The sequence below is a fragment of the Notolepis coatsorum genome (assembly GCF_963971535.1).
Source record: "Notolepis coatsorum genome assembly, chromosome: 3".
In the NCBI taxonomy this organism is placed as follows: Eukaryota; Metazoa; Chordata; class Actinopteri; order Aulopiformes; family Paralepididae; genus Notolepis; species Notolepis coatsorum.
This window is the reverse complement of record NC_140167.1, coordinates 63,983,540-64,001,520: the sequence shown is the minus strand read 5'-3', so window position 1 is coordinate 64,001,520 and position 17,981 is coordinate 63,983,540. Positions and strand designations below refer to the sequence as shown.

General features: G+C 44.2%; 1 protein-coding gene across 1 annotated transcript in view; it reads left to right on the top strand.

The window, feature by feature from the left end:
• crb1 (crumbs cell polarity complex component 1) overlaps nucleotides 1–17,981 on the top strand; it is a gene marked incomplete at both ends in the record, with an annotated part of 156,255 nt that overhangs the window by 77,960 nt on the left and 60,314 nt on the right. The window contains 4 exons of the mRNA XM_084311229.1: nucleotides 3,821–4,016; nucleotides 4,765–4,901; nucleotides 5,808–5,990; nucleotides 13,757–14,725. Of these exons, the coding sequence (XP_084167355.1) occupies nucleotides 3,821–4,016; nucleotides 4,765–4,901; nucleotides 5,808–5,990; nucleotides 13,757–14,725 (1,485 nt within the window). The remainder of the gene's footprint in view (nucleotides 1–3,820; nucleotides 4,017–4,764; nucleotides 4,902–5,807; nucleotides 5,991–13,756; nucleotides 14,726–17,981) is intronic.

The following is a 17,981-nucleotide window of genomic DNA, read 5'->3' as shown; positions in this document are numbered from 1 at the left end:
GGATTATGATTATTTTTTTTAAAGGTAGCTTAAAAACCACTTAATCATGGCGCCAGTTCAGAGAAAAACCCACACAATAGAACCGGAGTCCTATTCCACTGCTTTGAACACTCAAACTTTTTCAAAGTAAACGCTTCGGAACCCGCGGGACACTCAGTTAAGGATCGGGCAAAAATGGGGCTATTTAAAAAAATATTTGGACGATTGCATACCCAAAGTAATTTGCGATTCATTATACTTTATACCTATAGCACATGCATGAGTCTGGTCTCTTTTGAACGGTAACATTCTGAAGTTTCTTACACAGAAAATTCATTTTGAGTGCTAATGAAATAGACTAACAGAGGTTTGAACACACTGAAGTAAAAGTTGTGTGTACTCACATTTCTGTTTAGTAGTTGCCAGATGCCTGTTTCTAAGTTCCAGCTGAGAGGTACGAGCTGGAAAACATAACGGTTCTATAGCCTGAAAAAAATCCCACAGACATTTTTTGTTTCACAAATGTTTTTGTAATGTGTGTACCGGCAATAATTCAGCATGATTATCCAAAATGGCTTTCCATAAATTTCACCTTTCTAGTCAAAACAAAGGACTTCTTCGTCTTCTTGTATCACCTTCTCCCACTCTGAGTGCCCGTCTGGGATCGCTTTCGGAGCAGACGCTCCTTGGCTACAACGGTGGTCAATAATTTTCGCCATCAGTGGTGACTGGTCAGTTCAGGACCGCTCACAACCAGACATGGTCACTCGTCCGAACGGTTTGTCAAATGACGCTCGCCGGATGTTTCGTCTTGTAACTCGAGGATGGAATCACGCAATAGGTTGAGTGTGGTGACGATCGAAAGGCGGCAAATAAAACTTTCCAACAATGTATTGGTTGATCGGCGAAAACACAGCCCGAGCCGACAGACGAGGGCAAAGTGCCGCGATGTGCTCGCGAGTGCGTGACGGCCCGCATTCGGGACGTCCGATCTTTAGGAGGTATAATGAACAAACTTTTATAATGATGGCAAAACACAAACTCGTACAAACCTGCCGCCCCTCTAAAATCGCCTATGCCTGAAACCGTACCAAAGCTGAGCCCCGGACACACGCAGAACCGAAACATGCCAGACCTGAACCTGGTCGGCCTCAGGAGACACAGACCCAAACGGCACAGTTTTCAAAGTTGCTTATTACAAGTTGTCAAAATAAAGCTTAGTGTCACTGTCTTACCTTCTCCACAGCGCTGCCCGACTGTGACGCATATTCCATCCAATCCTTGCCAAGAAAGTTGGTCATAATAATTTTTTATTCTTCTTGATTGAAAAATCATGGCTATTGTATTCATTTACATTTACATTTTGTCATTTAGCTGACACTTTTTATCCAAAGTTACAAGTTCTGTATGACAAGTCAGCAGGAAGGGTACAACTCTTTCAGCTGAGTAACAATGTTCAACAAACAGTGTTGAAACTTGGGTGCTGCAGTGTTGAGTGCATAGTAGTGAAGACATAATTATATATTAGGGAGTATTATAGACAAGGAAGATGAATTAGTGGAAGAGTGCATGCTAGTAGAAGACAGTACTAGTAGTAGAAGAGTTTTTTAACATCAGGTATTGATTGAAGAAGTGTGTTTTTATTCAACGGCGAAAGATTGGTTGTGTTTCGGTTGTCCTAACTGTGGTGGGAAGTTTGTTCCACCATTGTGGAGCAAGGACAGAGAATAGACGGCTCCTCTTTGATGACCCTCCCGGAGCTCGGACAGGAGTGGGGCTGAGGCGGTCAGAAGATGCAGAGCGTAGGGGTCTTGAGGGTGTGTAGTTAGAGACCATTGACCGGAGCGCTGTGCGATATGCCAAGTCGAGGACCTTGAAGCGGATTCCACTTGTTGTTCTGGCTTATGTCCACTTGCTGTCATGGATGACATAACGCTAATGATTCCAAGAGTATGACTCATTCAGATTCAACTTTGCAGTTTTGCATCTTGTTGCATGTAGCATAATAACCGACGTAAAGATAACTTTGACTGTTTTGCAATTTTGAACTATAACGTTATTATAGTATTAGTATAGTGTATACTATTAGTATAGTGACCAGGGTCACACTCGTAGATGTTTATTATGATCATTTAGTACCATCTTGTGGCAAGAGATGCACATTGCACTAGGAGCAGAATAATTAAACAGAATTGGACTTACTGTACATCCATCAACTACCATGGACCTTATGAAACACATGGTGTGACTGCTGCCTTTATCACTAGTCTAAGATTCACTTTGCCATTTGATCACGTGGGTGGCGCTGATAGTGTTGGGGAACCTGATTGATCATAATCCAGCCTAATTAAACAATATGTTTGACAGTTCTTCTAACTGAAAACTATGCTCTAAGAGAAAGAGAAAAAGGAAAAATAAATCACTGGTATTAGTGGATCCTAATGGTCCTAATGGACCCGACATTTCATGTCAGAGATCCGACACCCACGGCAACCAGTAATGAACCATGGGTTTTTGGGGGCTTGGTCAAACCTGAAGAACTCTAAACCCATCCTCCAATTGAGTTGTTATGCCAATTCCCTTCCTGGTTATTGCACTGCCCTGCTGCCCTCCGATACATGTGGAGTCGCCAGCCGCTTCTTTTCACCTGACAGCGAGGAGTTTCACTGGGAGAGTGTAACGCACAGAGGTTCAGGCTATTTCCCCCAGATCCCCTTCCCGCCAAACAGGCGCCCCGACCAACCAATAGGAGTTGCTGTTGCAACGATTAGGACTCATACCCTACCATCTTCCCACCCAAGAGCAGTTGTGTTCGTAGGGACGACTGACGAAGCCAGAGGTACCATTGCCGGGAATTTAACCCGGGTCTCTGTGGTGGTAGGCGAGTGATTAGACCTCTACACTACCCAGCCACCCACCCAAGTGTTTAGACCTCCACACTACCCAGCCACCCACCCAAGTGTTTAGACCTCTACACTACCCAGCCACCCACTCAAGTGCTTAGACCTCTACACTACCCAGCCGCACCAGTGCTTAGACCTCTACACTACCCAGCCGCACCAGTGCTTGGACCTCTACACTACCCAGCCGCACCAGTGCTTGGACCTCTACACTACCCAGCCGCACCAGTGCTTGGACCTCTACACTACCCAGCCACCCAAGTGTTAAGACCTCTACACTACCCAGATGCCCCAGTGCTTAGACCTCTACTTTAGTATAATCTTAAAAGGAGAACTTTTACTTCCACCAGAGTATGATTTCATCTGGGTATTGCTACTGTGTACTTCTACCACCACTGAGCTGTGATAATAGCTTATATCACTCACCCTAATCCCTTGTCATGGATCTTATCTTCATCTGAGAGGATCCTGTTAGCTTCATAACAGAGACAATTTATTCTCATGGAACACGGATTTGGCCCTGATTATGTAACACTGCAGCTAATGTTGGATACCCCATCCTGTTAGATTATGTGACCTGTAAATTTTTTACTTTTGGTTGGATTTAGTCATTTAGATGACGCTTTTATACCCAAAGCGTCCATATTTCCTACACTTCACAAGACATGTAAGTTATATACTACGTTTTTTTTTTTTTTTTTTTATTACCACACAATCAAGTATTCAAAAAGAGAAACTCTATTGAGTTGCCATTCTAAAAGCATTTCTATGAGAAAATTGACCACTCTCACTCTCACAATCAGTCGTTCCACATAAAAGCTCCGGTGTTTCTCCTCCTTCTTTCTACGTGGCCATAGCAACATGCTTCACAACCGCTCAGAGAGACAGGTAGCTGACCCCTTGCCTTGGCATCCATATTTACAAGCTCCTCGTGTTCCCAGGTGCCACCTGTGACGTCCAGATTGATGAGTGTCAATCTCAGCCATGCCGCAATGGCGGCAGTTGCCATGCCAACACCAACGGCTTTATGTGCACCTGCTTGCCCGGTTTCCAGGGACACCGATGCCAAGCCAACATTGACGAGTGCCAAGACCGGCCATGCCAAAACGGGGCTCTGTGTCTAGATGGGGTGAATGAGTGAGTAGCGCAGTATGAAATCCAACATCAGTTGGTTAATTCAAAAGCATGAGCAAGTTTAGCTTCTGTTTGGGAGTGTATCAATTATAGGTAAATACATGTTGATTCTTGAAGTGCAGGAATTATTGAAAATTATATGAAAAATAATCTCTTTGGCAACATTCACATTCCATTTTAACACATGTAGGCCCTATGCAACCAGAAACAAACTTTTTTACAGCTTCAAAATACATTAAAAACTCGTGTTTTGCTGTTACATATCAGTCAAGGTTATATCAACAGCTCAGGGAATACATTTTAGCGTGAAAGACTGTACTGTAAGGCTGTAATGTGGCTGCCTTCTAGCCATTACTAACCAACTGACATTAGCATAGCTTAGCTAGCTAGCTGGAAACATCCCGGCGATGTGGTAGTCCTTACATCAGCATTATCTTAGCTGGTGTCCTTGATGCATGATACAAGGGTTCTTCTGAACCAGGGCAGTGGTATGGTTTTGCCAAAGACACATAGTGGCTAGAAGGCATCTGCATTACAGCAGGCTACCTGTGACCACAGAACAAGAACGCTCTGTTCGCTTTGCTTTGTGGACTCCTCCAAAACACCTAGATGACGTCTCAGCAGTTTTTTGAATGTCCACTATTCTGATAATTTAATTTGTAAAGTGAACAGTCGTGAAAAACAAGAATAGAATAGACCACAAAAAGCAGCACTGATACTCTTGAATAATGTTCTATTGTGTCTGTCTTAGGTATAGCTGTGACTGCTCTCAGACGGCCTTCATGGGCATTCACTGTGAAACTCCAGCCCCATGCATGTCCCAGCCCTGCTTCAACAGCGCCCCCTGCCAGGAGAGTGAGGGGAACTATACCTGTGACTGTTGGCCAGGTAACATTATAAACCTGACCCCCACAGTCAGTCACATGCACACGCAGACACGCACACACACACACGCAGACACACACACACACGCACACACACACACACACACACACACACAGAGAGAGAGAGAGAGACCTTCCCAGGAGGAAGAGCTAGGCATTTTGTTGCTTAATTAACAGTCAAGCCTGAGGTGAGTTCCACAACGTATTTCTGAAACTGTGCCATTTCCCACCTCTAGCCCCAGGGTACGCACAGAGGAAGGAGCTCTTGAAATACGAATATTTATTTTTTTATTTTATTTTATTTTATTTTATTTTATTTTGCATAACCTTTGCATACCCTGAGGGTATGAGCCAATCAGCTGAGACAAACTGGAGGGAAAGGATAACAGATGGGAACTGAAGATACAGAGAGAAGTCCTGGTGAAGAGAGAGAGAGAAAGACAGGGAGAGAGAGACACATACACACACATAGACAGAGAGAGACAGAGAGAGACACACACAGACAGATAGAGACACATACACAGAGAGAGAGAGAGAGAGAGAGAGAGAGAGAGAGAGAGAGAGAGAGAGAGAGAGAGAGACTGAACGGCCATAGACTGAACCTAAAAAGCTGTGTGTGTCTGTGCGTGTGTATTTGGATGGAGAATACACCTCATTCTCATCCTGATATCCATTACAAAAAAAAAGTGAATCCTGACTGTGGGATATGTCCTGTTATGTTAAGGGGTGTGTGTGTGTGTGTGTGTGTGCGTGTGCGTTTGTGGGTGTTTGTTCTGTCAGCGTGTATATACACTTTCACATATGATCGGTCTGTCCGATTGTGTGGTTATGGCCAATTATTGGATTACCGGATATTCAATTCAAGGTCTGCGTTCCCACCATGTAACCATCACGCTGCGTGTCTCTCCAGGGTTCGAGGGGCTTCAGTGTGAGCTGGATGTGAACGAATGTGCCAGCGGTCCCTGTGCCCACGGGGGCCGGTGCGTGGAGCTGTCCTGGCACGCCCTGTATGGGAGTGAGCCTCTGCTCCCTGCCGTCTACGACCACCGCCATGCTGCTGGCTTCATATGCACCTGCCCAGAGGGGACTACAGGCATGTTTCTCATAACCTTTATTATAATTTTTTTTTTATCGGGCAAGTTGACCGAGAACTAGGGATGGGCACGAGAAATGTTTTCCCAGATCAAGTACTCGCATGAATTCCTCGAGTAGTGCTTGAGTACTTGTTCAGGAATATTTATTTTTAGAATACATCTTAACCCTTTCACTACCACACTACCAAAGGGTTAACCCTTTCACTGCGACAATACAGAAGGATAATCCTTTCACTGCCACACGACAGCAGGACTGTCTGTAGTGTGGTAGTGAAGGGTTAACCTTCTGTAGTGTGGTAGTGGAAGGTTAACCTTCTGTAGTGTGGCAGTGAAAGGGTTAAAGAGCATGGCAGTAGCAAGAACGAGATATTGCACGGAGTCACAAACACACACAGACACACACAGATGCTACTGATTTTATTATGTCTCGTTCCTCAGACAGAATGCACAGCAATATTACCCAATGCTTAAAGCTTATTGTCAGTCAAAACAGTCAGTTACCATTTGTAATAATTACATTAACTCGACGTTGTCTACAGCAGGTCTCTCCACTCATGGAACGGCATGTCCGTATAATACTAGTCTATGAACGCTACGCAAAGTGGGCGACATGTCTTTGGCACAATTTGGAAATCCACAAACATGAACCGCTGTTTTTATCTTTTAGATCAAGCTAAGCTAGCTGTGCAACAAAGAGGCTGGATATGTTTCAAGTTCAAGTTTCTTTATTAGTTGTCATACAAAAATACAGAATACTTTTATATGAAATGCTTCTTTCTGTTTTGCTCCTGAGAGTGTGCTAGATAAAAATAGAGTATAAAGTAAAGTATAAAATAGAAAGTCAAGTACGTAGACAAGTGTAAACAAAAACAAAAGTGTTCAATATACATATATACAATATACAATGCAGAGTAGAGAAAAAGTAACTGAGTTACATTACAGTATACAGTACAATAAAGACATGGGATGAGGTACAACTTAGGGTAAGGTGCAATGAGGTATGAGTTGTAGTGCAAATCTCTTTACCAATCAATATAAAGTGTGTTAAGTGTCTAAAGTGGGTTGTTTGTTTAAAGTGAGTGTGTATGTGTGGATGTGTGTGCTGTGAGTGTGTTTGATGGTCTGTAACATAGTGTTATTGTCGTTGAGCATCCTGATGGCCTGGGGACAGAAGCTCCTTCTGGGTCTCTCTGTTGTCCCGCTCCACAGCTTCCAGTCGTTGTCTTCCTGCAAAAGATTTCAGAGCAGGATGTGTGTTTCAGTGGCAAACAGAATGTGGTGGTAACCCATTAAAGAAATCAATGATTGAGCAGCACCCTCAAAAACCCTTCAGTTGAAACGGCGAGTCCTGGAGTAATCGATCACTCACGCCCATCCCTACCGAGAACATGTTCTTGTCTACGGCATGGGCAGAGAGGAGTGGTTGCAGGAGGAGGTTAACCCTTTCACTGCCGCACTACAGAAGGTTAACCCTTTCACTGTGACACTACAGAAGGTTAACCCTTTACTATCACACTACAGACGGTTTAACCTTCTGTAGTGTGGTAGTGAAAGGGTTAACCCTTTGTCGTGTGGCAGTGAAAGGGTTAAAGCGACAATATGTTATTTACATTTTTGTATTCTTTTCATTTTTTCTATTCATTAATCTATGTCTATTAAATTCATTAAAGTTCTGGAGTGTGTACAGAGCAAATTGAGACCCCCGGTGCTTCAACACGGCACTCACCTTGTGAGACACAACACTCAATTTGCTCTGTACACGCTCCAGAACTTGACACATTGTTGCTTTAACTCTCAGGTGTTTTTTGGGGGGTATTTTCCCCCTAAATTCTATTTTAGAATTCTACCACTCAATAGCTTTCAATGGCCAGTAGCTGTTGTGACATCATCATTAGAATGTTATGTTCTGAACAATAATCAAACCTGTGTCTGTGAACGTACACAATCACCATTTACCATAATATTATGTTATGAGGCATTGGGAAATATTAACACAATCGCGGCCACTGGGATGAGTCTAATTATTCTCAAGAGGACCAGGAAATGTAAACAGACGTGGGGCTGTTTGTACAGCTAAATCTATACTTTATAGTATTGCTATCTGTCCATTCTCATTGTGAATTGAGACCATAAACCGTCCCTTCAAAATGGCTTAAAGAAAAAAAAATGCATCAATACGTTCTCATTTTATAGCGCCGTGAATATAAGCGTTATACCGGATTTGGTCTAGTATATTTCCTGGAAGCCGAGATAATGGGCTAATAGCTAATAACGTTAAATCCAATGGCATTTCGGTCATAGATACGCTCCAGTTAAAACTCAAACTGCATATGATCGGCACGATCCTCACGCATGTATGCATGAAAGGGGGGGGCGGGGGACGTCGTTTCTGATGATTGATTACCAATAACCACGTTAGCCTCATTAGCCTCATAGGCCGAACGCCTGGATGGCTATCAAAACAAGGCCAGATCGGGATGTACTTTACGTGAAAAAGATCTTACCATGGTCCGGTGGGATCCCCCTGAGCATTTCCCCGTTATCGATCGCCATCTGGTAGATCGATATGTCCATTGGCTGATGATAAATCCCCTTATTGCATGGTGAAATCTGCGATGCAAAACGTAATCCAAGGTACAGGCTACACATATAGAATCCAGCTACTGGAAACTCAAAAAAAAAGTAAAAAAAAAGATTGCTTCCTTCAGCCACAGTGCACACTGCATTATCGCGATAGCGCCCCTAAGAGGATCTGGCCGGTATTGCACTTTGTCGAATTCAAAGAGTAGGGTAAATCTGCAGTGCCGCTCGGAGACCTTGAATAGGTTATTAATATGGAATAAAAGCAATAACAACTTGCCACGGATTTATCCGTGCCTCTGTCCACAACGGGTGGAATCGAAACACGGAGATCTCCGTGCTTGGGCGGGATAGTGTTAAGCCAGCAATTTTTTTTTAATAAAACACACACACACACACACACACACACACACACACACACACACACACACACACACACACACACACACACACACACACACACACACACACACACACACACACACACACACACACACACACAAGACAATACTTCATCAATATGTTAAACAGTGTCCATACAGTGCAGTTTCTAAATCTTTTGTTGGCCTAATGTAATGGAGGGAGGGGGTGGCTAATGTGGTTTGGAATGGGGAATCTGAGACGAGGAGGAGGGCTTGTGGAAACATTGAATAAAATGTGCCCCATTATCTACATACATTTCTTCAATTAACCTCCTCAGATCTCTGTCTATTAATATTGTTTAAACATTCCTGGTTCTGGTCCATTGCTGTTCATGATGTATTCCTGTGTGTAGGTTCCTGTGTGTACGTTCCTGTACACATTCCCGTCTGCACTCATTCTTGCTTGAATAAGTAGGTTATATACAGTAACAATCAGGTACCATAGTAGTGTCTGTCCTCAGCAGTGTCTGTCCTCAGTCCTCAGCAGTGTCTGTCCTCAGTAGTGTCTGTCCTCAGTAGTGTCTGTCCTCAGTCCTCAGTAGTGTCTGTCCTCAGTCCTCAGTAGTGTCTGTCCTCAGCAGTGTCTGTCCTCAGTAGTGTCTGTCCTCAGCAGTGTCTGTCCTCAGCAGTGTCAGTCCTCAGTCCTCAGCAGTGTCTGTCCTCAGTAGTGTCTGTCCTCAGCAGTGTCTGTCCTCAGCAGTGTCTGTCCTCAGCAGTGTCTGTCCTCAGTCCCCAGCAGTGTCTGTCCTCAGTAGTGTCTGTCCTCAGCAGTGTCTGTCCTCAGCAGTGTCTGTCCTCAGTAGTGTCTGTCCTCAGTCCCCAGCAGTGTCTGTCCTCAGTAGTGTCTGTCCTCAGTCCTCAGCAGTGTCTGTCCTCAGCAGTGTCTGTCCTCAGCAGTGTCTGTCCTCAATAGTGTCTGTCCTCAGTCCCCAACAGTGTCTGTCCTCAGTAGTGTCTGTCCTCAGTCCTCAGCAGTGTCTGTCCTCAGTCCTCAGCAGTGTCTGTCCTCAGTCCTCAGCAGTGTCTGTCCTCAGTCGTGTCTGTCCTCAGTAGTGTCTGTCCTCAGTCCCCAGCAGTGTCTGTCCCCAGCAGTGTCTGTCCTCAGTAGTGTCTGTCCTCAGCAGTGTCTGTCCTCAGCAGTGTCTGTCCTCAGCAGTGTGTCTGTCCTCAGCAGTGTCTGTCCTCAGTCCTCAGCAGTGTCTGTCCTCAGTAGTGTGTCCTCAGCAGTGTCTGTCCTCAGCAGTGTCTGTCCTCAGCAGTGTGTCTGTCCTCAGTCCTCAGCAGTGTCTGTCCTCAGCAGTGTCTGTCCTCAGTCCTCAGCAGTGTGTCTGTCCTCAGCAGTGTCTGTCCTCAGCAGTGTCTGTCCTCAGTCCTCAGCAGTGTCTGTCCTCAGCAGTGTCTGTCCTCAGTCCTCAGCAGTGTCTGTCCTCAGCAGTGTCTGTCCTCAGTCCTCAGCAGTGTGTCTGTCCTCAGTCCTCAGGAGTGTCTGTCCTCAGCAGTGTGTCTGTCCTCAGCAGTGTCTGTCCTCAGCAGTGTCTGTCCTCAGTCCTCAGCAGTGTCTGTCCTCAGTCCTCAGCAGTGTCTGTCCTCAGTCCTCAGCAGTGTCTGTCCTCAGCAGTGTGTCTGTCCTCAGCAGTGTCTGTCCTCAGCAGTGTCAGTCCTCAGCAGTGTCTGTCCTCAGTCCTCAGCAGTGTCAGTCCTCAGCAGTGTCTGTCCTCAGCAGTGTGTCTGTCCTCAGCAGTGTCTGTCCTCAGCAGTGTGTCTGTCCTCAGCAGTGTCTGTCCTCAGCAGTGTTCTAAAAATGGACTCCCTAGCAGTGACGGCCCCCCTCCGACAGTAAGGTGACCAAATAGCATTAGTTTAATCCCCAGAATCTGGCTTTGCCGGTCGCCTGACTGAGAGCAGTCAGCCCTGCATGGCTGCAGAAAAGTGGACAAGGAGCGGACCTCCATAGGGATGGCTAATGCACACTACAGGATTGGATACACAGCGAGGGATGTGGTGCATTTGGACAAGTGTTTAGTTATTGAGTGGGAAACTGTGCCGGCGTGATGAGGAGACTTGCCCGATGGGTTTTGGTTGTGCTGTTGCTCTGCACAGGTAATGGATCTCGTTATGTCTATCTGCCAATCTTTCTTTTGTTATTAAAGGAGCACGCCAACATTAAGGGAAATGCAGGCAAGAAGATGGGTACCAATTTCCTCTCTGTGTTTGGTAGAAAGCGATCCGGCTGCAAGCTAGCCTAGTTTAGCACAAATGAATGGAAGCGGATGTGTAGTGGCTAGCCTAGCTTAAAGGTGTAATTGGCCATGGCCTAGGCTAGCCACTACGCATCTGCTTCCATTCATTTTACTAGCTTGTAGCCGGATAGCTAGTTTTTACTGAACACACAGAAAGAAAATTGGTATCTATCTTATTGTCTGACTCTGTAGAAGACGGTAAGCGCATTTCCCATAATGTTGGTGTGTTCCTCCTATTAATGAAAATTAATTAAGTAAGTGACTGACTTTACTAGAATTATTCATCTCTGCAAGGCTTCCTTAGTCATCTTATACAGGACTTTGGGTTGTTCCTTTAGGTTGGAATTGGTCACATCTGACATAGCACTGTATCTATAAAGCATCTCAAAGTGCTGATCTGAGGCCAATCATAGTGAGGTGTAAATGGTTATGTGACCAGAGCAGTCTGATCCTAGGTCAGTAGAAGTTTGATAGAGGGCCCTAGACTCTATCCTTTAAATTCTACATTGCAACGTTGGTCTATAGTCATGGGGAGTTCCTGTGATTTTACTCCATTGTAATCACCCATTGAAGATCAAAACTTATTACTTATTAGTATTACAGCCAAACCATATTGTGTTAGTTCATAATCTATAACAGAGGTATATATTATTAAATGTTTATACTGTTACAACCAATAAAGGTAAATGTTTTAACTTAATCTTTGAGAGAATGTGTTTTATATTGTAATATTTACTCGTTTACATGGTAACTACTACAGTATTCATATGCCTCCGCATGGCTCTCCAATCTTCGACCAATCACAGTATATAATTCCAATAGTGTATTCTGTTGTTTTGAATATTTTGGTTTCCTAACGTCGTCCAAGGAAACTATGAAAGAAGGAAGGGTCTTTACGTCACTGTGTAGTGCGTGAACACACATTGGTGCCAAGTGTGGAAACCTTCCTCAAATAGCTTATATATTTTGCTTCTCCGTGCATCTCCCATAGGCTTCAATAGAACTGGCACCAAGCAGAGCATAGAACGCTGCTGTTGTGACGTGATGACCCTTCCTTCTTTTATAGTTCCCTTGATGTCGTCCTCTCAGCTCCACACAGCGCTTGCTCGCGACAGGTCATCAAATGCAATTAACCCTTTCCTGGACAGGTTTCGTTGTACCCATTACGTTTTTCTCAAATGTAAAAACAGATTTAATTGAATGATGCTCAACTCCGCTCCCGTCAAATGTCAGACCAATTGAATAAGTGGAACCATAATAAACCCTCTACCTTGAAACCCTCCTATGGTAAAGAAATAAAACATAGGAAAAAATGTGTCCGGAACCAGGCGGGTCTTTAAAGCTATCATGTGACTCCCCAGGTCTATAGAGAAGGAAGTACAGTATCGATAGGAATAGGATACAGTATTCACATGCATGGAGACACACCGTATACAGTACGTAGCAACAGGTCATGTGCCAACTCCCTGAAGTGTCATTTGAACCCTTCCACTACCACACTGTGATAGTAAAGGGTTAACCTTCGGTAGTGTGGCAGTGAAAGGGTTAAGTGGATGTGACAGGTGACAGGTGAGGTCACCGAGCAGGTCTTCGTCACGCGCCGCGTAATGCCCAGGCACATGCACAATGTTTGGCCAACACCATCATCAAGTCATTACACAGTGGCTCCCCCACGCGGCACTTCTTTTAGAGCAAGAATGAGCGTGAGGTCACAGCAGTCAGCAGGCACTAAGGTCACAGCAGGGAGGAATCAAACCCTACAAGGCTAAAGTACAGACCCATCGTGGTTCTCTCTCCTGTGAGCATAACGAACAGTAGCCGCCTGGAGTATGTGATTGCATTATCAGATTGTTAATGAATGAATGAATGAATGACTTTTATTTATATAGCACCCTTCACAGCACGAATGCACAGGGTGCTTTACACTACAGTTTATATAAAAAACACAACAAAACAAAAATAAATGACAACAACAACAGACAGCAGTTAAAAAACAGTGACACCAGATAGAAAAGTAGAATAAAAGAATTTGGATAAAATCATGAGTCACTAATTAAAAAACAGAACTATAGGAACAGTGAGGACAAGAGAAACGTGCCTATGTATGACCTGTCTGAACAAATGTGTTTTTAGTTTTTTTTTAAAGGGGCATGCCAACAGTATGTGCTTACTGTCTTCTCCAGAGTCAGACAAGAAGATAGATACCAGTTTCCTCTCTGTGCGTTCAATAGAAAGCTAACCGGCTGCAAGCTAGCCTAGCTTAGCACAAATGAATGGAAGCGTACTACTAGCCTAGGCAGCTGGATAGCTTTCTACTGAATGCAGAGAGGAAATTGGTATCTATCTTCTTGTCTGTCTCTGGAGAAGCGCATTTCTCATAATGTTGCCATGTTCCTTTAAGCTGTTTGCATAGTAATAAAGTGAAGCAAATCTTTTTTGTCACTGTAAATTCTTCTGCCACAACAATCACGTTGACCTTTTTTTCCAATTTGAATTAATAAAAAAAAAAATCTTTGCTCACAGGTGCCCTTTGCGAGGAGTTGATAGACCAATGTGACCCGAGTCTGTGCCAGAATGGAGGCAGGTGTGAGACTCACATCGGAAGCTATGCATGCCACTGCCTCCAGCTGAGCCAAAATGGCGTCCTCTACGGAGATGTGAACTGTGATGTGGAGCTGGTGGGCTGTGAGGGCCATGACTGCCAAAACCAGGGCTCCTGTTTTCCCTTCCTGACAGACGGAATGCATGGCTACTCCTGCTCCTGCTCTCCTGGCTTCACCGGGCCTCTCTGCCAGACCTCTACAGCCTTCTCCTTTGAACGCAGTGGCTACCTGCTGCTACAGAGCCCCCTGGTGGACGCCGAGTCTTCTTGCAACATCACTCTGAGCTTCCGGACTGTTCTACCCAGCGCGGTGCTTTTCCAGCGGAACAGCAAGGGGTTACTGTTGGGTCTGGAGTTGGAGGAGGGACAACTGCGACTCACTGTGAAGAAGAACACCTCCACATGGGCTGAGACAGAGAGCCCCACCCAGGTACTGGAGCTTTCACACCACGTCTCGGACGGAAAGTGGCATTCCGTGGAGGTCGTTCTCGGGAGCTGGCTGCTCAGTCTCAGACTTCTAGATGGCCCGGGGTTCTGTGAGGGCCAGGACTGCCAGAGGGTGGCCCCAATCGAGACCTCCCTGGCCAGGGTGGCGTCGTCCCTCCACACCACCTTCATTGGAGGCCCGCTGGAGGACAATAACGGCACCACCACCGGGGACACCCCACTCCCGGCGTTCATCGGCTGCATGCGGGACGTGTACGTGGACTGGCAGCTGGTGGTCCCAGAGGAGTGGCTGAGTGACTCTGCGGTTAACGTCTCCCCCGGCTGCCATCACAGGGACCGCTGCCTGGAGACGCCCTGCCAGAACAGAGGCCAGTGTGTCAACCTGTGGCAGAGCTACCAGTGCCGGTGCCCCAGGCCCTACGAGGGGCAGGACTGTGAAGAAGGTAAGCAGGACGCTTCTATACTTTAGGCAAGTTTTGCGCTCTGATTGGCCACGGTTAAGCTTAGGCACTCTTTCGAAGTTGGTTAAGGTTAGAGTTTGTCTTAGAGCATGGCGATCGAACGCCTGGTAGTTTGCAGGCTGCTCGACGCGGAAATGGGCAAAGACACAGCTCGTCACGCTATTGGGCGCATATGTCACATGACCAGAAACGTGCGTGGCCAATCAGAGCGCAAAACGGGACCGCGGAAGGACAAGCCACTTGCCTAAAGCATAGACGCAAGCAGGACAGCACAGGGGGGGGGGGGATTTAATTATACAATATATATCTAATATTTTGCATGCCGATATTATATCGATACAGTGACACTTTTGCTTGACAATCCCATTTTATTGCAATACAAATGATTGGAATGAGGTGAACAGACTGAAAACGTTATCTTATAAATGTTATAAAACAGTTGATTTTATTGCAGGTGTTTTAATACATACATTTGTAGTTGAAAGGTAATAAATTGCAATAAATTGCAATATTTCACAATATGGTGATATTACATTATGGTGACTCTAGTATTGTGATAATATCCCTCTAGATCAGTGGTTCTCAACTGGTCTAGCCTCGCGACCCAACATTTTTAACCACTATGATTTATTTCAAATCTTTTTTTTGCAGTAATACACAATCTTTCATGCACTGTTCAAAACATGAAATAAACACAAAAAAGTGCAACAAAAGTGCAACTAGGGCTAAAAACCCAATGAAATTAAATTATAATAAATAATATATGCTTCTTAGCAGATTTCTTAGCTTAACATAACAGACCTAAGTTTGGGGGAACTAATGGGATAACTGGGGTTGCAACAAAAGTGCAACTAGGGCTAAAAACACAATGAAATAAAATAAAATAATAATAAATAATATATCCTTCTTAGCAGACTTCTTAGCTTAACATCCCAGGGAACTAATGGGATAACTGGGGATGTTGTTTGCTCCTGACAAGAGTCTCAATGTCTAGGGTGGTGGTAGACAAAGCAACTCTGAGGTCATGCTCGATCTCCAATCTGTTCCTCTGCTTTGTCTTCAGCTGGACCAGAGCTGGGAAGCCACTTTCACAAAGATAGGTAGCAAAAAAAATGATAAAAAAAAAAAAAAAAACTTTTTTTACACACACATCTGCGACCCACTCAAAATGGCCCTGCGACCCACTTTTGGGTCTCGACCCACCAGTTGAGAAACACTGCAAGATGATATACTGGGGACTTGTTTTGAGTAAAAACATTGTAATTCCCACCTCCTTATTTTCCTCTTTATTTTCCTACACATTTTTTAAGTGAACATTTAAATGGTAATTTATATGCCGCCTCCTGACGCTGTCACCTCTTCACAATAAGAGTTCTGGGAAGCACACAGTTCTCGGATATAATGAATTTAAGTATAATTTCATACTGATGAATAACAAGTCATTATCTGTACTGATCTTTGATTCGTCGATTTTATTGAAGCTAGGGTAGAGAGATTTGGCTTGTTTGGACATTAGACAATGTTTTATTTACAGTAGCCTATTGAAATTGCTATTCCACAGACAATTGTTGGTCCCACTGATTGCCTTCTTGTTTAACTTCTTTCTTTTGTAGTTTTCTTTGCTGTTTGCTAACAGCAATAGTGTTTGACAGTAGCTGACAGGAAATTTACTTGGGTCCAAGCTGTTATCTTGCAATGCAATTCCACTGTAGGGCTGTCCCCGACTAAGGATTTGGATAGTCGACTATGATTGGCCAAAATTTGCCGTTAGTCAACTATCAGTCGAAAATAAAAATAAAAAATAATTTAATATAATATATATATATATTTGTATCATTCCATTTGGGCTGTGGGGGGTGCTTAATGTCTGAAGGAGTCGACTGAAGGCTTCTTGTCCTCTGCAAAAGCATGCAATTGGTCCACTGATGGATACATCTTGATATTTGTCTAGTCTAGTGTGTTCATTAGATGGGTGAAATCCTCTTTCAGTGCCTCTGTGCCTGTTTTCTTAGGCAGTTAGCCTCTGGTATGCGTGCCATTAGCTATTTTCTTTTGGAAAGAACGATAAAAAAAATAATAATAATTTACAATAATTTTTGTATTTCTTTTTTGTATTTGACTAAGAGGTTGGCAGGCGACTACGGCTCCTTTCGACCGATTAGTCGACTAATCGACTAATAGGGGTCAGCCCTATTCCACTGACACACATATAGTAAGTACAATAAATATAGATATACATAGTGGAATAGTGCCGCAAGAGGACAGCAAGACCCACGTTTATAGACCACAGAAGTGATATGCCACTAGTCCCACCCCTATCAAAATAGCTTCAGTTTAACATTGTGTATTAATTTAAGGCTGCAATTAGCAAGTTCTACACTTTTTGGACTACATTTCCCAAGAAGGAGTGACCAGTCATCTTCATGCCCATAGACATATATAAAGGCTAGATGACTCACCCGCACTGCTGGCCAATGGAGAACGACGTTGCCACATGGCGGCCATCTTGCCACAGGGAGCCCACTCATAACATGAATGTCTATGGTGCATGTACTATTGAAATAACCATAGCTTGCACAATTTTCAACCGATTATCAAACGGTTTGGTTTGTTATAAACGTCAGAGATGTAGTTATCATACTGCATACTTATAATGGACTTTCATATGAAAATAATTTCAACATGTCCAAGCTGAATCATAGCCACGTTAATAACGTTTGTAATAAACCAAACCATTTGTAAATCCGTCAAGATTTCAGCGAGTTAAGAGTATTTTTGTTTGTGCAGATCACTCACCTTACAACAGCTACCATAGAACGTACCAGAATAGTTGACTGTGACAAGATAGCCGCCGGTGAACTATGCTGGAGACTCCGCCTTGCACCATCTAGTTATATATATCTATGTTCATGCCTATACTGTTAGATTCCGATCAATCAGCCAGTATCACCTCTCGTCTGTTGGCTTGTGTTATCACCTCTCCATCCGTCGACTCCGCGTTGTGTTTATTTCTTTGACGTCTCCTCATACTGGCTGTACAATCTTTGTCATTCCCCTTTAATGCACTCCGTAACCATAAGTATTCGACACTGGACAGCGTAGTACCTTTCTTGAAAAACGTTGTTTATTACATAAACAAAAGCCTCAGCTCAGATGTTATCAGATTGTATTGTCCTTGCTATCGTCTCTTCTGCTGTTCAGTCCAATAGTGGCTAAGGCCTTGTCGTTAGCCAAACCC